General features: G+C 35.8%; 1 protein-coding gene across 8 annotated transcripts in view; it reads left to right on the forward strand.

The window, feature by feature from the left end:
• The window catches only part of SYT14 (synaptotagmin 14), a 222,629-nt gene that overhangs the window by 14,275 nt on the left and 193,677 nt on the right, over positions 1 to 14,677 (forward strand). For 2 of the 8 annotated variants that reach the window (XM_065541184.2, XM_045396499.3), the window contains exons 2-3: positions 559 to 629; positions 13,653 to 13,750. In XM_065541184.2, the coding sequence (XP_065397256.1) occupies positions 559 to 629; positions 13,653 to 13,750 (169 nt within the window). Of the gene's footprint in view, positions 1 to 558; positions 630 to 884; positions 1,114 to 13,652; positions 13,751 to 14,677 lie in introns of those variants that run through there. The other 6 variants (XM_074026603.1, XM_074026604.1, XM_005540725.4 and 3 more) reach the window with 3 other exon arrangements.

The following is a 14,677-nucleotide window of genomic DNA, read 5'->3' on the forward strand; positions in this document are numbered from 1 at the left end:
AAAAAAGAAACATTACAAAAGACTCTTTCCAAAAAAGAATAATCAAAGTAATTTTTAAAGTTAAATTTGTTTTTATCATCATACTGTTAAATTTGTTTTACAAATTTATAATAGTGGGTTGTTGGAGAATATATAATATGAGCATATATGATAAAATATAAATAGTAACTTTAGAGGATTGACCTTTCAGTAATTTACTTGTGTATGTTAAGGCTCAGATACAAAAGTGGGTCCTCTCTTAGAGTGTTTCCTTCTAGACGATGTGAAGAGATGCTTGGGAAATGGTGGTGTGATTTCTGCGGTTGGGAAGCTTGCCATTCAGAATCACATACTTGAATGAAGTGTCTTCATTCCGAGACTTCCTAAGACCTAATTTCTGGGTTGTTCCAGAAAATTCTGTTATCAGGCTATCATATTCATTTAGTTAAGTATAAAGAGACGAGTTAGGGAAACTTTTTCTGAGGTCACTTTTAGGTGCTAATTTAAAATGATTCTTTGTAACAGTCAAATTCACGCTACTTTCTTTGTTCTTAACTTCCCATAAACTTTTTTTAACAGGTGGAGAGAGAACCTGTGGAGTACATGAACTTATCTGTATTAGAAAAGGTAAGTCACTGCTCTGCATGGCTGTTTAAATACTAACTGAATACTTTCAAAGTGTATAATAGATTTTAGTAGGATGGCGTATAATTTGTATTTATAAAGTGTAAATTTTAGTAAATATTAACATTTGTCTTATAGACTTAAGCATTCATAAAGTGCATATTACTTATTATGTGATTATTGAGAGTTGTTGCTTTATATTTAGTTTTGATGGGCTGATAGAGCCTGCCTGGTTTCTAGCATATTGGTTATTAGACATGGTGAAGAGGCAAAGAATGGAGGGTTTGATTTTTGTTCCCTTTCAGAATCTGGAATCTGAGTGCATGCTGATCTCCCATTGACTTCTGTTCTATTACTGTACCCCATCAGAGAGATGTGAGGAGTTGGTTGAAATTCAAATCGGGAACATATCCAAAGACCACAACATCCTTTGACACCAACAACTGTCTATGCTTCCTTAGAAGGAGCCACCTGACAACTGGGTGGTTCAACAAAGTGGCCCCAGGAAAGGTAATTCAGTTACTAGGTGGGAGGCAAGGAATCAGGTATTCTCTAGATTTGGAAGAATCAGGAGAACCTTGGGAGTCCTCACAACTTCTTATAAGTAATCACAAATCTGTGAAATGGTATGAAGAAAAGATATTCCTGGGGAGGTCAGGGGAAGAAATCCTCATAAATTTACTACTCTTGGCTCTTTTTAAACTTGGGGCACTTTCTTTTCTTGCATCTCTCTTCAAACTCACTTGGCCCTCCTGAGTCTAGCCAACTAACAGCACTCCTCCCATCCCTAATATTTCACTTTAAGGAAGTTTGGAGCAGTGTCATTATTTGACACTCATACCTGGGTATTAGAGGCATGGCAGGAAAATGTCAGCATATTTTCAGTAAGTCTTCAACAGCTCTGAAAGGCCTCAAGTTCTTTAGACTTTAAAAACATTTTAATCCTTTTTAGGTGAATTTATGTCACTATTATTGACATGGTCGTACTAGTTTATCTGTGAGTCATTGCATGCAATTGCTGTTCATTTAAAAATCTTCTTTCTTTATTAAAATACAGTTTTTCCGTATACCTTTCCTCTGGTACCACAAAGGAGGAAATTTAAGTCAGTTTCGTGAAATCTCAAATTTAGGATTGTGATTCTCATGCTATAACCATTGTTGATTTGTGCTTCTTACTAAAGTGGAGGTAGGGGATAGACAAATTTATGCATTGTTTTATTTCTCCACATAAACATTTGTAGTCTTCTGCTATTTATATAAATCCAGAATTCCTAAAAATGTTTAAAATAATTTTATAGTTATTATCCAGTCCCACGAAAACTTTTTAAAACTTTTAATTTGATGGGATAGCAAAAGACAGTAAAGATCAGTTGGAATCAAAAGCTATTAAAGGTGTGGTCAGGTGAAAAGAGAATCAAGACAAGAATAGAGACAGCTAGAAGTAAGAAAATGAAAAGGTTTAGAGGGTCTTTTGTGGCTACAAAGGGAACAGAAAGCTACAATGGAGAAAATTAGATAAGGATAGTGGATAGTGTGAATATATCTTTTTTTATCATGGCTTTTTTGGTTGTTGTTCTTTATTGCTGTCTCTATTCCTGTTCAGGTAGTTCTCAAAGTATGCTTTGCCCAGATTTCTCTATATTAGTCTAGCTTTTTCTCTGTCTTCCATTATCTATAGAAATTTAATTCTGCATTAAAAAAATTTATTCACACCATAGCCATGACATGGAAAAATATCTGAATCTCTGTTTATCCTCTGAACATTCAGTACAGTAAATTTTTCATAAGTATTTGAATATTTTTAGAATTAATGCTCTGGGCTAAAGCTTTTTGCGTTTTATGCTAGACTTCCATAGAGTAGATCATATGAAAGTTGTGAAGAGTAATTATAATTAGTATCAGTGATTATTCTGATGAAATGACATCTCTGACATCACAACCTCCTTTTTTCTTTTTCTTTTTTAAAGACAGATTTTCACTCTGTCTCCCAGGCTGGAATGCAGTGGTATGATCTTGGCCCACTGCACCCTTTGCCTCCTGGGTTCAAGCTATTCTCATGCCTCAGCCTCCCAAGTAGCTGGGATTACAGGCGTACACCACCATGCCCGGCTAATTTTTCTATTTTTAGTAGAGGTGGGGTTTTACCATGTTGGCCAGGCTGACCTTGAACTCGTGACCTCAAATGATCTGCCCACCTCGGCCTCCCCAAATTCTGGGATTACAGGTGTGAGCCACCGCACTCGGCCAGACATCACAACTTCTTTTTACCTCTTTGGCTGTTTCTGTCTCTTTTGCTAGCCTCTCTCCCCGTCAGACCTCTGATTATATCATATACCAGGGGTTTGGTCCTGGGCTTACTTCATTTTTCTATCTTTTACTCTGTTTGATTTTATCTAGTTCTGTTGCTTTAAATACCACATAAATTTGTAAATCCAGCTCTTGGCTGTCTGAGCTCCCTCATCTTTTATCAAATGAGTTACTTGATATTTCTATCTGGATATCTGTTATAACAACAACTTGACACGTTTAAAATGCAAGTCTTGATTTTCTTACCTGAGCCTATACCTTCCTCAGTTTTCTCCATCTCAGCTAATAAATAGCACCATCTACCCAGTTACTCAACTCCTAACTTAGGAATCATCCTATATTTCCCTCATTATTATTGTCCACATTTAATTTATTAGTAAGTTCAATCAGTTCTACCTGCAAAGTGTATTTTTAAATTTATCCTCTTTTTTTTTCATCCTGCTGCTGTCATTGTAGTCTAGTTCTCTGTCTTTTTTTGCCTAGATCACTGTCATGGTTTTCTAACTGGTTTCCCTACTTGCATTTTTATCTCCTTTCAGTAAGTATTAGTGATTTTCAAAAATGTAAATCAGGCCAACCACTTTGCTTGTTGAAATTTTTCTGTGGATTCTTATTATACTTCAAATAAAAGTATCTTACCCTGATCTACAAAGACATTATAGTATCAACTCGGAGCCCGAAATGTCATCTGAATATCATCAGTTCAAAAGTCTCATTATCTAAATCACTTACATAATGTATGGGTGAGACTCTGGGTGTAATCCATTGTGGTTCAAAATTCCTTTCTATCTTTGGACCTGTGAAAATAGAAACCAACTTACCCTCTCATGCATTTCTTCAAATCTCATTTCCCTAAGTTGTATTTCAATTTTGATTAAGTCAGTTTTCAGAACTTACTTTTTTATGATCAATATTGTTTGCAGTAAAGCCATATTATATAATAATTATATTTCCCTTTTATATAGTTTTCATCTTAAAAATATCCCTTCTTTCAAATTGTAAGCACCTGTCTCAACTCCTCATTAACCATGGTTCAGAATCCACTCTGATTTCTCTGTCATTCTTATTTTTCTTCTGCTACCACTCTTCCCCCTGTGTTGAAGTATACATCTTCTGTATCGTATATCCCTATAGAAGATTTTTCTGCTTCCCTAGGAAATAGTCAACATATTGTATTACTCAAGGTACTGTTAGCTGCTGCGCCAAACAAACCCCAAACAAATAATGACTCAAACAGGATAGAGGTTTATTTCTCTCTCGTGAAGTTTATATCGGGTATTTCTAGTTGCCACATAGCACTCCTTCAGCAGTGATTCAGGGATCCAGGATCCTAGCTTGTGGCTCTGGCACATGGCTTTGGAGGTTAGTGAATTCATCTTCATTAAGCAGGGAGTGTGTGGGGGAAAAAAGGGGAAAGGAAGATCGTGTGTACGAGATTTTTGTGGGATAGGCCTGGAAGCAAAGTACATTCTTTAAGATTCCCATGTCAATAATTCAGTCACAGGGCTACATCTATAGTAACTTCAAAACAGGCTGGGAAATGTTAGTGAGTCAGTGAGCCCAAGAAGTACAGCAACCTATATTCTGCCCTTTATCAATTAATCTACCCTAATATAAAGTGCTCACCTTGCCATAGTCTTACATGCTCTATATATGCTAATGGTGACCATGTGGATAAATTTCTTCTAGAGGTAGGTATATAACTTAAAGGTGTTACTTCAGTGAGAAAATTTAAGGCTAAGTAGAAGGGGAGATTGATATGGAAATATGTAATAGGGTTGTTTTGTTTTGTTGTATTTTGTTTTGGAAGGGAAGGGATTGTGAATCCTCTGATTTTGTGATTGTCTTTTGTCTCTTAGGACCCTACCCCCTTTTTTTTTCATTTTCCCTTCACCACCCAGTTGCTGAAGGGCCTTTTCCCTTCTGCCTTTTTTCCTCCTGCAGAAGCTATGTACAAAGACTGCCCAACTACCCCGTTAAGTTATGCTCGAAAGTAACTTATGCTAAGTTATGCTGAAAGTAACTCACATGTACTTTTAGAGTTCCTTGCCTGTAGGCTGTGCTGTCATCTACTCAGTTTTGTTATTGCTGCTGTTAGTATTTTCAGATTTAACATGGACTTTCCTTTCTAACTTTAGCCCCCCATTGCTGTCTTCTTTCTTCTGTCTTCCTGATAGTTTTTCTCTTCCTTTGTCTACACCAAAACCTTTCTGTTTTGTTTGGGTGGGGTGGGATCATGAGAGATTGCACCTTATGATTTGGTAAGTTTTCTGTTTTTACTCGCGTTTATTTTGAGATATTAGCATTCTCTGTATTCAGATGATTCTGAGGATATAGTTTTTATATGTGAGACAGAGTCTTGCTTTTGTCACCCAGGCTGGAGTGCAATGGCGCGATCTCAGTCTCCACCTCCTGGGTTCAGGCGATTCTCCTGCCTCAGCCTCCCAAGCAACTGGGATTACAGGCATGCACCACCATGCCCAGCTAATTTTTGTATTTGTAGTAGAGACTGGGTTTCACCATGTTGGCCAGGCTTGTCTTGAACTCCTTACCTCAGGTGGTTCACCCACTTCAGCCTCCCAATGTGCTGGGATTACAGGCGTGAGCCACCCCGCCCAGCCTGTAGATTTACTTTTTCTTTCTTGTTTTGTACAGTTTGGGGGAGGTAAAACTGGGAGGCATGGAATTAGGCAGATTCCATTTTTTTCAAATACTCGAAAGTGTTGATGGTATGTTCATGAACAAAAATTTTAATGTTAATTTAGTCTAACTTCTTAATATTTTTTCTTTTCATTCTTTTCTCTTTCTCCCCCTCCTTCCTTCTTTCTCTCTGTCTTTCTAGTGCTTTTTGAGATGTTGTGGGGAAATCCTTCCTTACCCCTAAGATGATAGCAATTCTATTACTTTAAGAGGTTTAGTCTTGCTTTTTATATTTGTTATTAATCCATCTGAAATTGATTTTTATATGGTTAAGAACCTAATTTCAGTTTTTATTGGTTAAGTAGTAGTTCCAGCATAATTTACTAAGTATTCCAAACATTTCCCACTGATCTGCAGTGCCACCTCTGCTACCTCTGTCGAGTTTTTATCAAATTGGTCTGTTTCTGTTCTGTTAATCAGTTTACCTATTCCCTAACAGTACGTCACTATCTTAATTATTAAAGTGTTGTGATTCTTGTTATCTAGTAGTACAAATTCTTCTTACTTTTCTTCTTCAGTAATGTAATAACTATTTCTGGGCCTTTGATTTTCCATATAAAGTTTAGAATCAGCTTGTCAAGTTCTTTAAAAAGCCTTTTTGGAATTTTAATAGGGATTACATTGAATCTCTAGATCTATGTGGAGATGATATCTTTAAAATACTGAGATATCTTATTCTTGAACATGGTGTATCTTTACATTTGTTTAATACCTTTCAGTAAGGTTTTGAAAATTCATCTGTAATGATCTTGCATTTTTTTAGATTTATGTTTAGATATATTATTTGTTGCTATAGTAAATGAAATTTGTTAATAAAAATGCAATAAACTTCTCTAAATTAGTGTTATATGTGGCCATATTGCTAAACTATTTAACTATTTCCATAGATATTTTGGGTTTTCTCAGTAAACATATCATCTGCAAATAATAACAGTTTTTTAATCTTTTCTAGTTATACTTTTTATTTCTTTGGCAGCTTCTTCGGGAAAATAAACAAAATAGAACTAAAAGGATACTCTATATTCCTCTTCCAACTGCTTGACTAAGCATGATCTTAAAAATGGACAATAACAAGTGTTGGCAAGGATGTGGAGGAATTGAAACTCCCATCTATAGCTGGGAATGTAAAATGGTACAGCAACGTTAGAAAACAATTACAAAGTTCCTAAAAAAAAAAAAAAAAAAAAAGACATAGAGTTACCATATAACCCAGGCCTATACCCAAGAAAATTGAAAACATATGTTTATACAAAAATTTGTAGATGAATATTCATAGCGAGGTTATTCTTTTTTTAAATTTTTTTTCTTTGAGACAGAGTCTCATTCTGTCGCCCAGGCAGGAGTGCAGTGGCATGATCTCAGCTCACTGCAACCTCCGCCTCCTGGGTTGAAGCGATTCTCATGCCTCAACCTTCTGAGTAGCTGGTACTACAGGTGTGTGCCACCACACCCAGCTAATTTTTTGTATTTTTAGTAGAGACGGGGTTTCACCACATTGGCCAGGCTGGTCTCGATCGCTTGATCTCTTGATCTTCCTGCCTTGGCCTCCCAAAGTGCTGAGATTACAGGCATGAGCCACCACACCTGGCCTAGCAACTGTATTCTTAATAGCCAAAAAGAAAGGGAAACAACCTAAATATCTATCAACTGATGAATGAGTTAAATAAATGTGGCATATTGGCACAATGGAATATTATTCATCCACCAGAAGAAATGAATTATTGATACAAGCTACAGCATTGATGAACCTTGCAAACAGTGAAAGAAACCAGACACAGAAAGCCACATATCATATGTATAGGCTTTCATTCATATGAAATGTCCAGAATAGACAAATCTATAGAGACAGAATATAGATTAGTAGTTGCCAGGGCTAGGGGAGGGGAGAATAGGGAGCTACTACTAATAGGTATGGGTTTTTCTGGGGAGTGATGAAAATATTCTGAAATTAGATAGTGATTGCACAACTCTATGAATATATTACAGAACACTGAATTATGCACTTTGGTGAATTTTGTGGCATATGTGTTTTATCTCAATAAAAAAAAGCATCTGCTTACATAGCGTGTTTTATTCTTACCAGCTCCTCTTTTTATGCAAAAGTTTCCATTACCTGAAATTCTATTCCTTTGATATTTACTACTTTAGATTTTTTATGTCTTTATGAACCTAAATTAAAATAATGATATGCCTGAGACAGGTGAATGTATATACTAATGTATGTTAATATGTTCAAGTCATATTAACCTGGAGGGTAGTTTGTAGTTTTATGGCACAGGACTCTCTATTGTCCTGGCCTGTTAGTATTTTTATATACTAAATCTATCTTTATGGCATTACTTTATTGGATATTCACAAATCAACATGTAATATCCCAGTATGAATGACAATCTGTTTTTGGAAATTGTAGAAAAAAGTCTCTGTAGTGATTAGAGAATAGGAGATGATCAGTGGTTAACTTTGTTTTTTCAATTTAGGAAAAATAAATATATGCCTTTTTTTAAACATTGAAAATAAAAATTACTGAGTCAATTGGGAAGATGTATAGAATATTTAAATTTATTACCTTCAATGTTTTTCCTTGACTAGAAGGAAGTCACTTATTTAAACCACTAAAATATAAATATCTGAGCATACTTGAGAAATAGTAGCAAAAAACAACTTTCCAGTCTTTTCTCCCATTTGAATCAAAGACTGTCTTGAAGCCAGGTTGGCCACATGTGGTTTTTTGAATGCTGCTCATCACTAGTCTAGGTGGCCTTTACAATTTCTTTCAAATATGATCCGAAATAATAACTTAAACCTCATCAATTAACATCTTAAGGTGAGTAGTTGTAACTCATCTGAGGGCAAAGCCTTGTATGATTGTTGACATAGGATGTGCATGGTAGTGGTAGGTTTACAAATTATGGGGCTACAATAGATATCCTATATCTGTTCAATTCTGATAGTTTCTTGTCCTAATACACAACTGTTTTAGAGTGATACACTTATAAGAGAGTATAAGGTGTGAGAGATGAAAATTTGGAGACAATAGGTAGATTACAGTTACTAGAGCTAGGGGAGAGGCTGAACTTGATGCTGCTTTTCCAAACCTCTGGCAATCAAGGGAATGTTTTTGCATGTGCTATTCTTTTCCTTTGAGTTGGCTGATATCGCTTTGTGGACAAATGGAAATCCAGTTAGGTGTTTATATTTTACTGTCTACAGCCTTGGATTCTCCCTTTTTGCTGGGTAGACAGATTTATTATTTCTTTCTCTTTCCCCTGAAGTGCATCGTGGGCTCTTCCCTCTTTTGGTGGTGTTTTAGTTATTTCTTTTGGGAACATAGTAGAAAAATGTCTGAACTGTAGGTGACAATTTTTCATGTAGAATTCGTGAAGGTGTAGAACTATATTCTGACTTTTTAGGGGCTGGGATAGGTACAGATTTCTTGCTTAGTGACCAAACTTGACTTTCAAGCCTTTTATAGCTCTAATTGTCCAGAGTAGTAGAACAATAAAGTAACTTTTCTTTTTTTGTGTATTTATTAGAGCTAGTATTTAGTAGAAAGAGAACATGATTATGAAATAAAGAGATATGGATTAAATTTCCCAATTTGCTTCATCCAGGCTAGGTAACTAAAGTCATTAAATTCTTTGAGTCTCAGTTTCCCCCTCTGTAAAATGGTGACATTATTAAGGCTATCTATACTAATCTCACAAGGCTTCTGTGAGGATCAAGTAAAGCAAAGTGTATGAAACCCTTTGTAGTCAGTAAATTGGTATGTATATATTATTGTTATCTTGCTGAAGAAGGTAGGGACAGTCTTGGAACTTGTAGACTCTTATTGGAGATGAATGAATTTTTTTGTATGAATTCTGGAAGGCATGACCCGATTGTTTCATTGTTTATTCTTTCAGTGGTTTGACACTCAGAGCTTTGAATTTATGAGACCTACCTACTGAGTCACTAATGTTAGCCTTCTAAAATGTTTCAATAATTCATTTAATAATGGCATATGTCTGTAGGAAACAGTTTGCTGATCTCTGAACAAGGAAGTGGCTCCTAGTATGAAAAATTCTGACCACAAATCTTTGGGTGTTGGCATATAAGCAGACCTCCATCTTCAATTTCTATGCAGATCCAGTAAAATACTTTTTCTCCTATTAGATCAACATGCAAATGAAAAATTCTAAAAATTATGTAAAAATTGTAATTGTCTTTTCTTTCTTTCTTGTGACTAAACAGTATGTAATGAATCAAGTACTCTTTTTCTCAGTGTATAATTTAGTTTTCATTATTTTAAAAAATATCTAGTCATAATATAATTCTTTTATTTATGCCATTTTCATTTTTTCTGGTTCTTAGGGTAGATATGTTTCCTTTTGATATAGCTCAGTGACTTCTAGACACTACTATTAAGAGATATCCTTGAATTGAAGAGGCCAATAGATTTTTGTAACTGCCCTGTTGTACATTTTAAGCTTTTTTTGTTTGTTTGTTTTTTTGTTTTTATTTTTTTGAGACGGAGTGCTTTTTTTTTTTTAACCTGGTGCAAGAAATTTCAATTAGGTTGTGAATTTATAGAGCCTCAGTAGTAGCAGAGAATAGGGCTTTAGCTACTATAATTAAAATGACAGTTTCATTTACAATTTAATAGAAGGTAGAGATCATGGAGCTGTATTTTCTTTGATTCATTCTCGGCTTCTTTGAACTTCTTAATGAGAGGTTTGTGTGCACCCAGAGGGAGGGAGCCTACTGCATTGACTCATGCTTGTTATTTTTAGTTTTATGTTCCAAATTCAGGCTGCCATAAATTAACATATACGCTAAGAGTAAAGCAGACCCCCAGTCTTTGAAGGGGAATGATTTTATTCATTCCTGAGGGGAAACATTTTATTATGGAGGTCATAGGAGTATAAGAATCTAGAGTAATCCAAATAAAAATGGAGAGCAAATGGGTGATGAAGGCTATGAGAACCCATCCTGTACCTCACTAAGTTCTACCTTTCTCTGAAATACCCATCTAAAAGTGTCATTTTCTTCTTCCCTTATTTCTTTCTGTAATGGCTGTATGAGTTGGAGTTTTATGAGTGTAAAACTAAGGTGTTTACAGAATGATGTCTGTGTACCAACCTCAGAAATGTAAAGCCTATTTCAGTTTTTCCTAACCCGTCTGCATTATTCAATTGAGTTATGGACTCTTTAATAAATCACATTGAAACGGAACAGAAGTTCATTTATTGCTACCAGAACAGAAAGACAAGAATGTTGTTTATCTGCCCGGCGCTTGGTTCAAGGGAAGTGGTCTAGGCATTCTTTTACTCAGAATAGACATTGTAGTTGAGATGTCCAGGGTGTGTGTAAAAAAAAAAATCTTTTTTTATTCTTGAGAGACGAGGAATAGAGATGGATTGCTGAGATGATCCTGACAGAATGGGTGTCATACATACCATCCACTATAGTCTCTTTAGTAAGGGTCCAGGTATTATAAAAAATGTCCCATTGTCAATTTAGTTTAGATTTCTCTCTCCTAGGGTCTTTTCCATTGGAAGAAAGAGAGGGAAATTTTCTTGTTTTATCAACCTATTTCATCCTACGACTTAGGCAGACAAATGGGATATATACTAAGTAATTTTGGCTTATGTACTTATTTTACCTAAATGAATTATATATGTAAAAATATGTATGGTTGGGATCTTTTGATCAATAAATTTAATTTTCTGATTATTTATTCTGGCCTGTCATCATTTTCATGAGGAGGAAAAATATCTACAGAGGACAGTTTTCATACATCAAATGAAGTATGACTCATCTTTTCTACATTTCAACACCAGAAGTTAGGTAAACACAAACAAACCTTTAAGAAATATATCTACAAAATGAGAGTGATTAATCTGATGAAATGACAGATTTGGTGATTATTTCCTCAAAGAATTGGTTGTTCACATCAGTGAGTCTCTAATTACTGTAAAATATGGGCTTCTGTAAACATGTGTTTACATCCACTTGTAGTTTATTTCAGTCAGAGGTGTGAGGGAAGGATCCAGCTTTACGTTAATCTCTAACTGATCAGCCACTTATACAATACCAGTTATTGGATAATTCATTCTTTCCCTGACAACTTGCAGTACTACTGTTTTCATGTACTAAGTTGTTATACACGCTTGGGTCAGTGATATGGTTTGGCTCTGTGTCCCCACCTGAATCTCATCTTGAATTGTAATCCCCATTATTCCCACATGTCAAGGGAGGCACCAGGTGGGAGGTGATTGGATCATGGCGGCAGGTTCCCCCATGCTGTTCTCGTGTTAGTGAGTTCTCACAAGAGCTGATGGTTTTTAAGAGTTCAGCAGTTCCTCTTCTCTCCCACCTGCTGCTGTGTAAGATGTGCCTGCTTCCCCTTCTGCAATGATTGTAAGTTTCTTGAGGCCTCCCCAGCCATATGGAACTGTGAGTCAATTAAACTTCCTATCTTTATAAATTACCCAGTCTCGGGCAGTTCTTTATAGCAGTGTAGACTAATATAGTCAGTTTCTGTAGTTAAGTTTTTTTTCTTTCTATTCATCTGTATGTGTTTTCTGGAACCACTATTACTCTGCTTTTATTAGTGAGGCTTTTGTTACCTAGTAGAAAAGGGTTTCTTGCATTAATGTTCATTTTAAACATTTTCCGGTTATTCCCTTATGTTTATTTTTCAGTGAACTTTGAAGTAAAGTATGCTTTTTTACAATTTATATTTCAAAGGAATCCTTTTTCCCAGAAATAATCCTAATACAATTGAGTTTCCTTGTGCTTTCTCCCTGTCATGAGGGGTCACACAGAGCACACCTCCCTCAGCAATGAAAATGCAGTAACATGTATACCATCTTCATGCCTAGGAAAGTTCATTAGAGACTCAGAGCCCAAGGTTTTCATTGAGGGCTTGCCATGTAAGTACCCTCTTCCTAGCTTGCAAAAAAATTGCAGATTTCCAAAAGAAATATAGGAGTTCAGCATAAACCATAGTATTTATACAAACAGTCTAGGTACAAGAAACTACTCATATCAATTAATGTTGACTGGTACCACTCTGAGGATCAAGTTCCCAGATGCCAGCCAGGGGCCAACCCTATAAGCAGGGTTTTCTAAGGATAGCAGTCTCAGGTCTGCCATGTTCACTTTTTTTTCTGTACAGAAGGTCAATGCCAAAGTAAGGCATGTTTTGACGAAGTCTATTTTAAAATAAAATTTTAGATTCAAGAGGTCCATGTTCATGTTTGTTACATGGATATATTAATATATTGTGTGATGCTGAAATCTGGGCTTCTGTTGGATCCATTACCCAAAAAGTAAACAGAGTACTCAATAGTTATTCAACCCTTGTCCCGCTCCCTCTCTCTTCTCTTTTAGACTCCCCGTGTCTATTGTTTCCATCTTTATGTCTGTGTGTACTCAGTGAGAACAAGTGATACTTGATTTTCTGTTTCTCCATTAATTCACTTAGGATAATGGCCTCCGGCTACATCCATATTGCTGCAAAGGACATGATTTCATCTTTTTTGTGGCTGCATAGTGTTCCATGACATATATGTACCACATTTTCTTTATCTAGTCAATTGTTGATGGGCACCTAGTTGATTCCATGTCTTTGCTATGTGAATAGCACTGGGATAAACATATAAGTGCATGAATCTTTTTGGTAGAAGAGTTTGTTTTCCTTTGGGCATTTACCCAGTAATGAGATTGCCGGGTTGAGTGGTAGTTCTATTTTTAGTTCTTTGAGAAATCTCCAGACTGCTTTCCACAGGCACTGAACTAATCTACAGTCCCATCAACAGTCCGTAAGCATTCCCTAAGGAAGACATTTTGAGTTAATTTTTATGTATGATGTGAGATACATATCAAAGTTCACTTGGTATGGATATCTAATTGTTTCAGCCTCATTTTTTGGAAAAAAAAAAAAAAACCTCTCTGAAATGCCTTTGTCCTTTTATATCAAATCAATAGATTATGTATTTATTGGTTTATTTTTGAAATTTTCTTTTTTTCTTTTTTTTGAGATGGGGTCTTTGGGCCAGGCTGGAGTGCAGTGGCGCCATCTTGGCTCACTGCAACCTCCGTCTCCTGGGTTCAATCGATTCTCCTGCCTCAGCCTCCCAGGTAGGTGGGACTACAGGTGTGTGCCCACCACACCCAGCTAATTTTGGTATTTTTAGTAGAGATGGGGTTTCACTGTCTTCGCCAGGATGGTCTCGATCGCTTGATCTCATGATCCGCCTGCCTAGGCCTCCCAAAGTGCTGAGATTACAGGCATGAGCCACCGCACCCGTCCTCTTTTTGAACTTTATCCTGTTCCATTGAATTATTTGTCTGCCTTGTTGCCAATACCAAAGTGTCTTGATTACTATAGCTTTATAACCATTCTTGAAGTGCAAGTCTATGAATTTTATTTGTTTTCAGATTCTTCGCTCTTCCAGATCTCTTGCATGTCTATGTGAATTTTAGCTTCAGTTTATCAATTTCTACAAAATAGCCTGGTGGAATTTTGGATGGGACTGTGTTAGAAAAAAACACCTGTAGATAAGCTGAAGAAAATTGACATTTTAATATTATTGAGTCTACTAATCCATGAACCTAGTGTATATTTCTATTTAGTTCTTCTTTAATTTTCTTTAGATATAAATTGTAATTTTCAGTGTGTAAGTCTTAAACATTTTATCAGATATATCCCTAAGCATTTCATATTTTTTAATGTTGTAAATAGAAATTTTAAATTTAAATTTTTAGTGGTTCATTGATATTATATAGGAATACAGTTATGTTTTGTACATTATTTTGTATGCTGCAACCTTGCTAAATGCACTCGTTAGTTCTAGTAGCTTATTTTGTAGATTCTAAAGAAATATTTATGTAGATGACCGTGTCTGTGAATAAAGACGGTTTTACTTCTTCCTTTCCAATCTGGATGCCTTTTATTTCTTTTTCCTGCCTTATATTTCACTGACTAGAACTTACAATACTGAATAGAAGTAGTGAGAATGAGAATCTTTGCCTTGTTGGTGATCTCAAGGGAAAGCATTTTGGGTGATCTCAAGGGAAGACC

The sequence above is a fragment of the Macaca fascicularis genome, chromosome 1 (genome assembly GCF_037993035.2).
Source record: "Macaca fascicularis isolate 582-1 chromosome 1, T2T-MFA8v1.1".
Taxonomy (NCBI): Eukaryota; Metazoa; Chordata; class Mammalia; order Primates; family Cercopithecidae; genus Macaca; species Macaca fascicularis.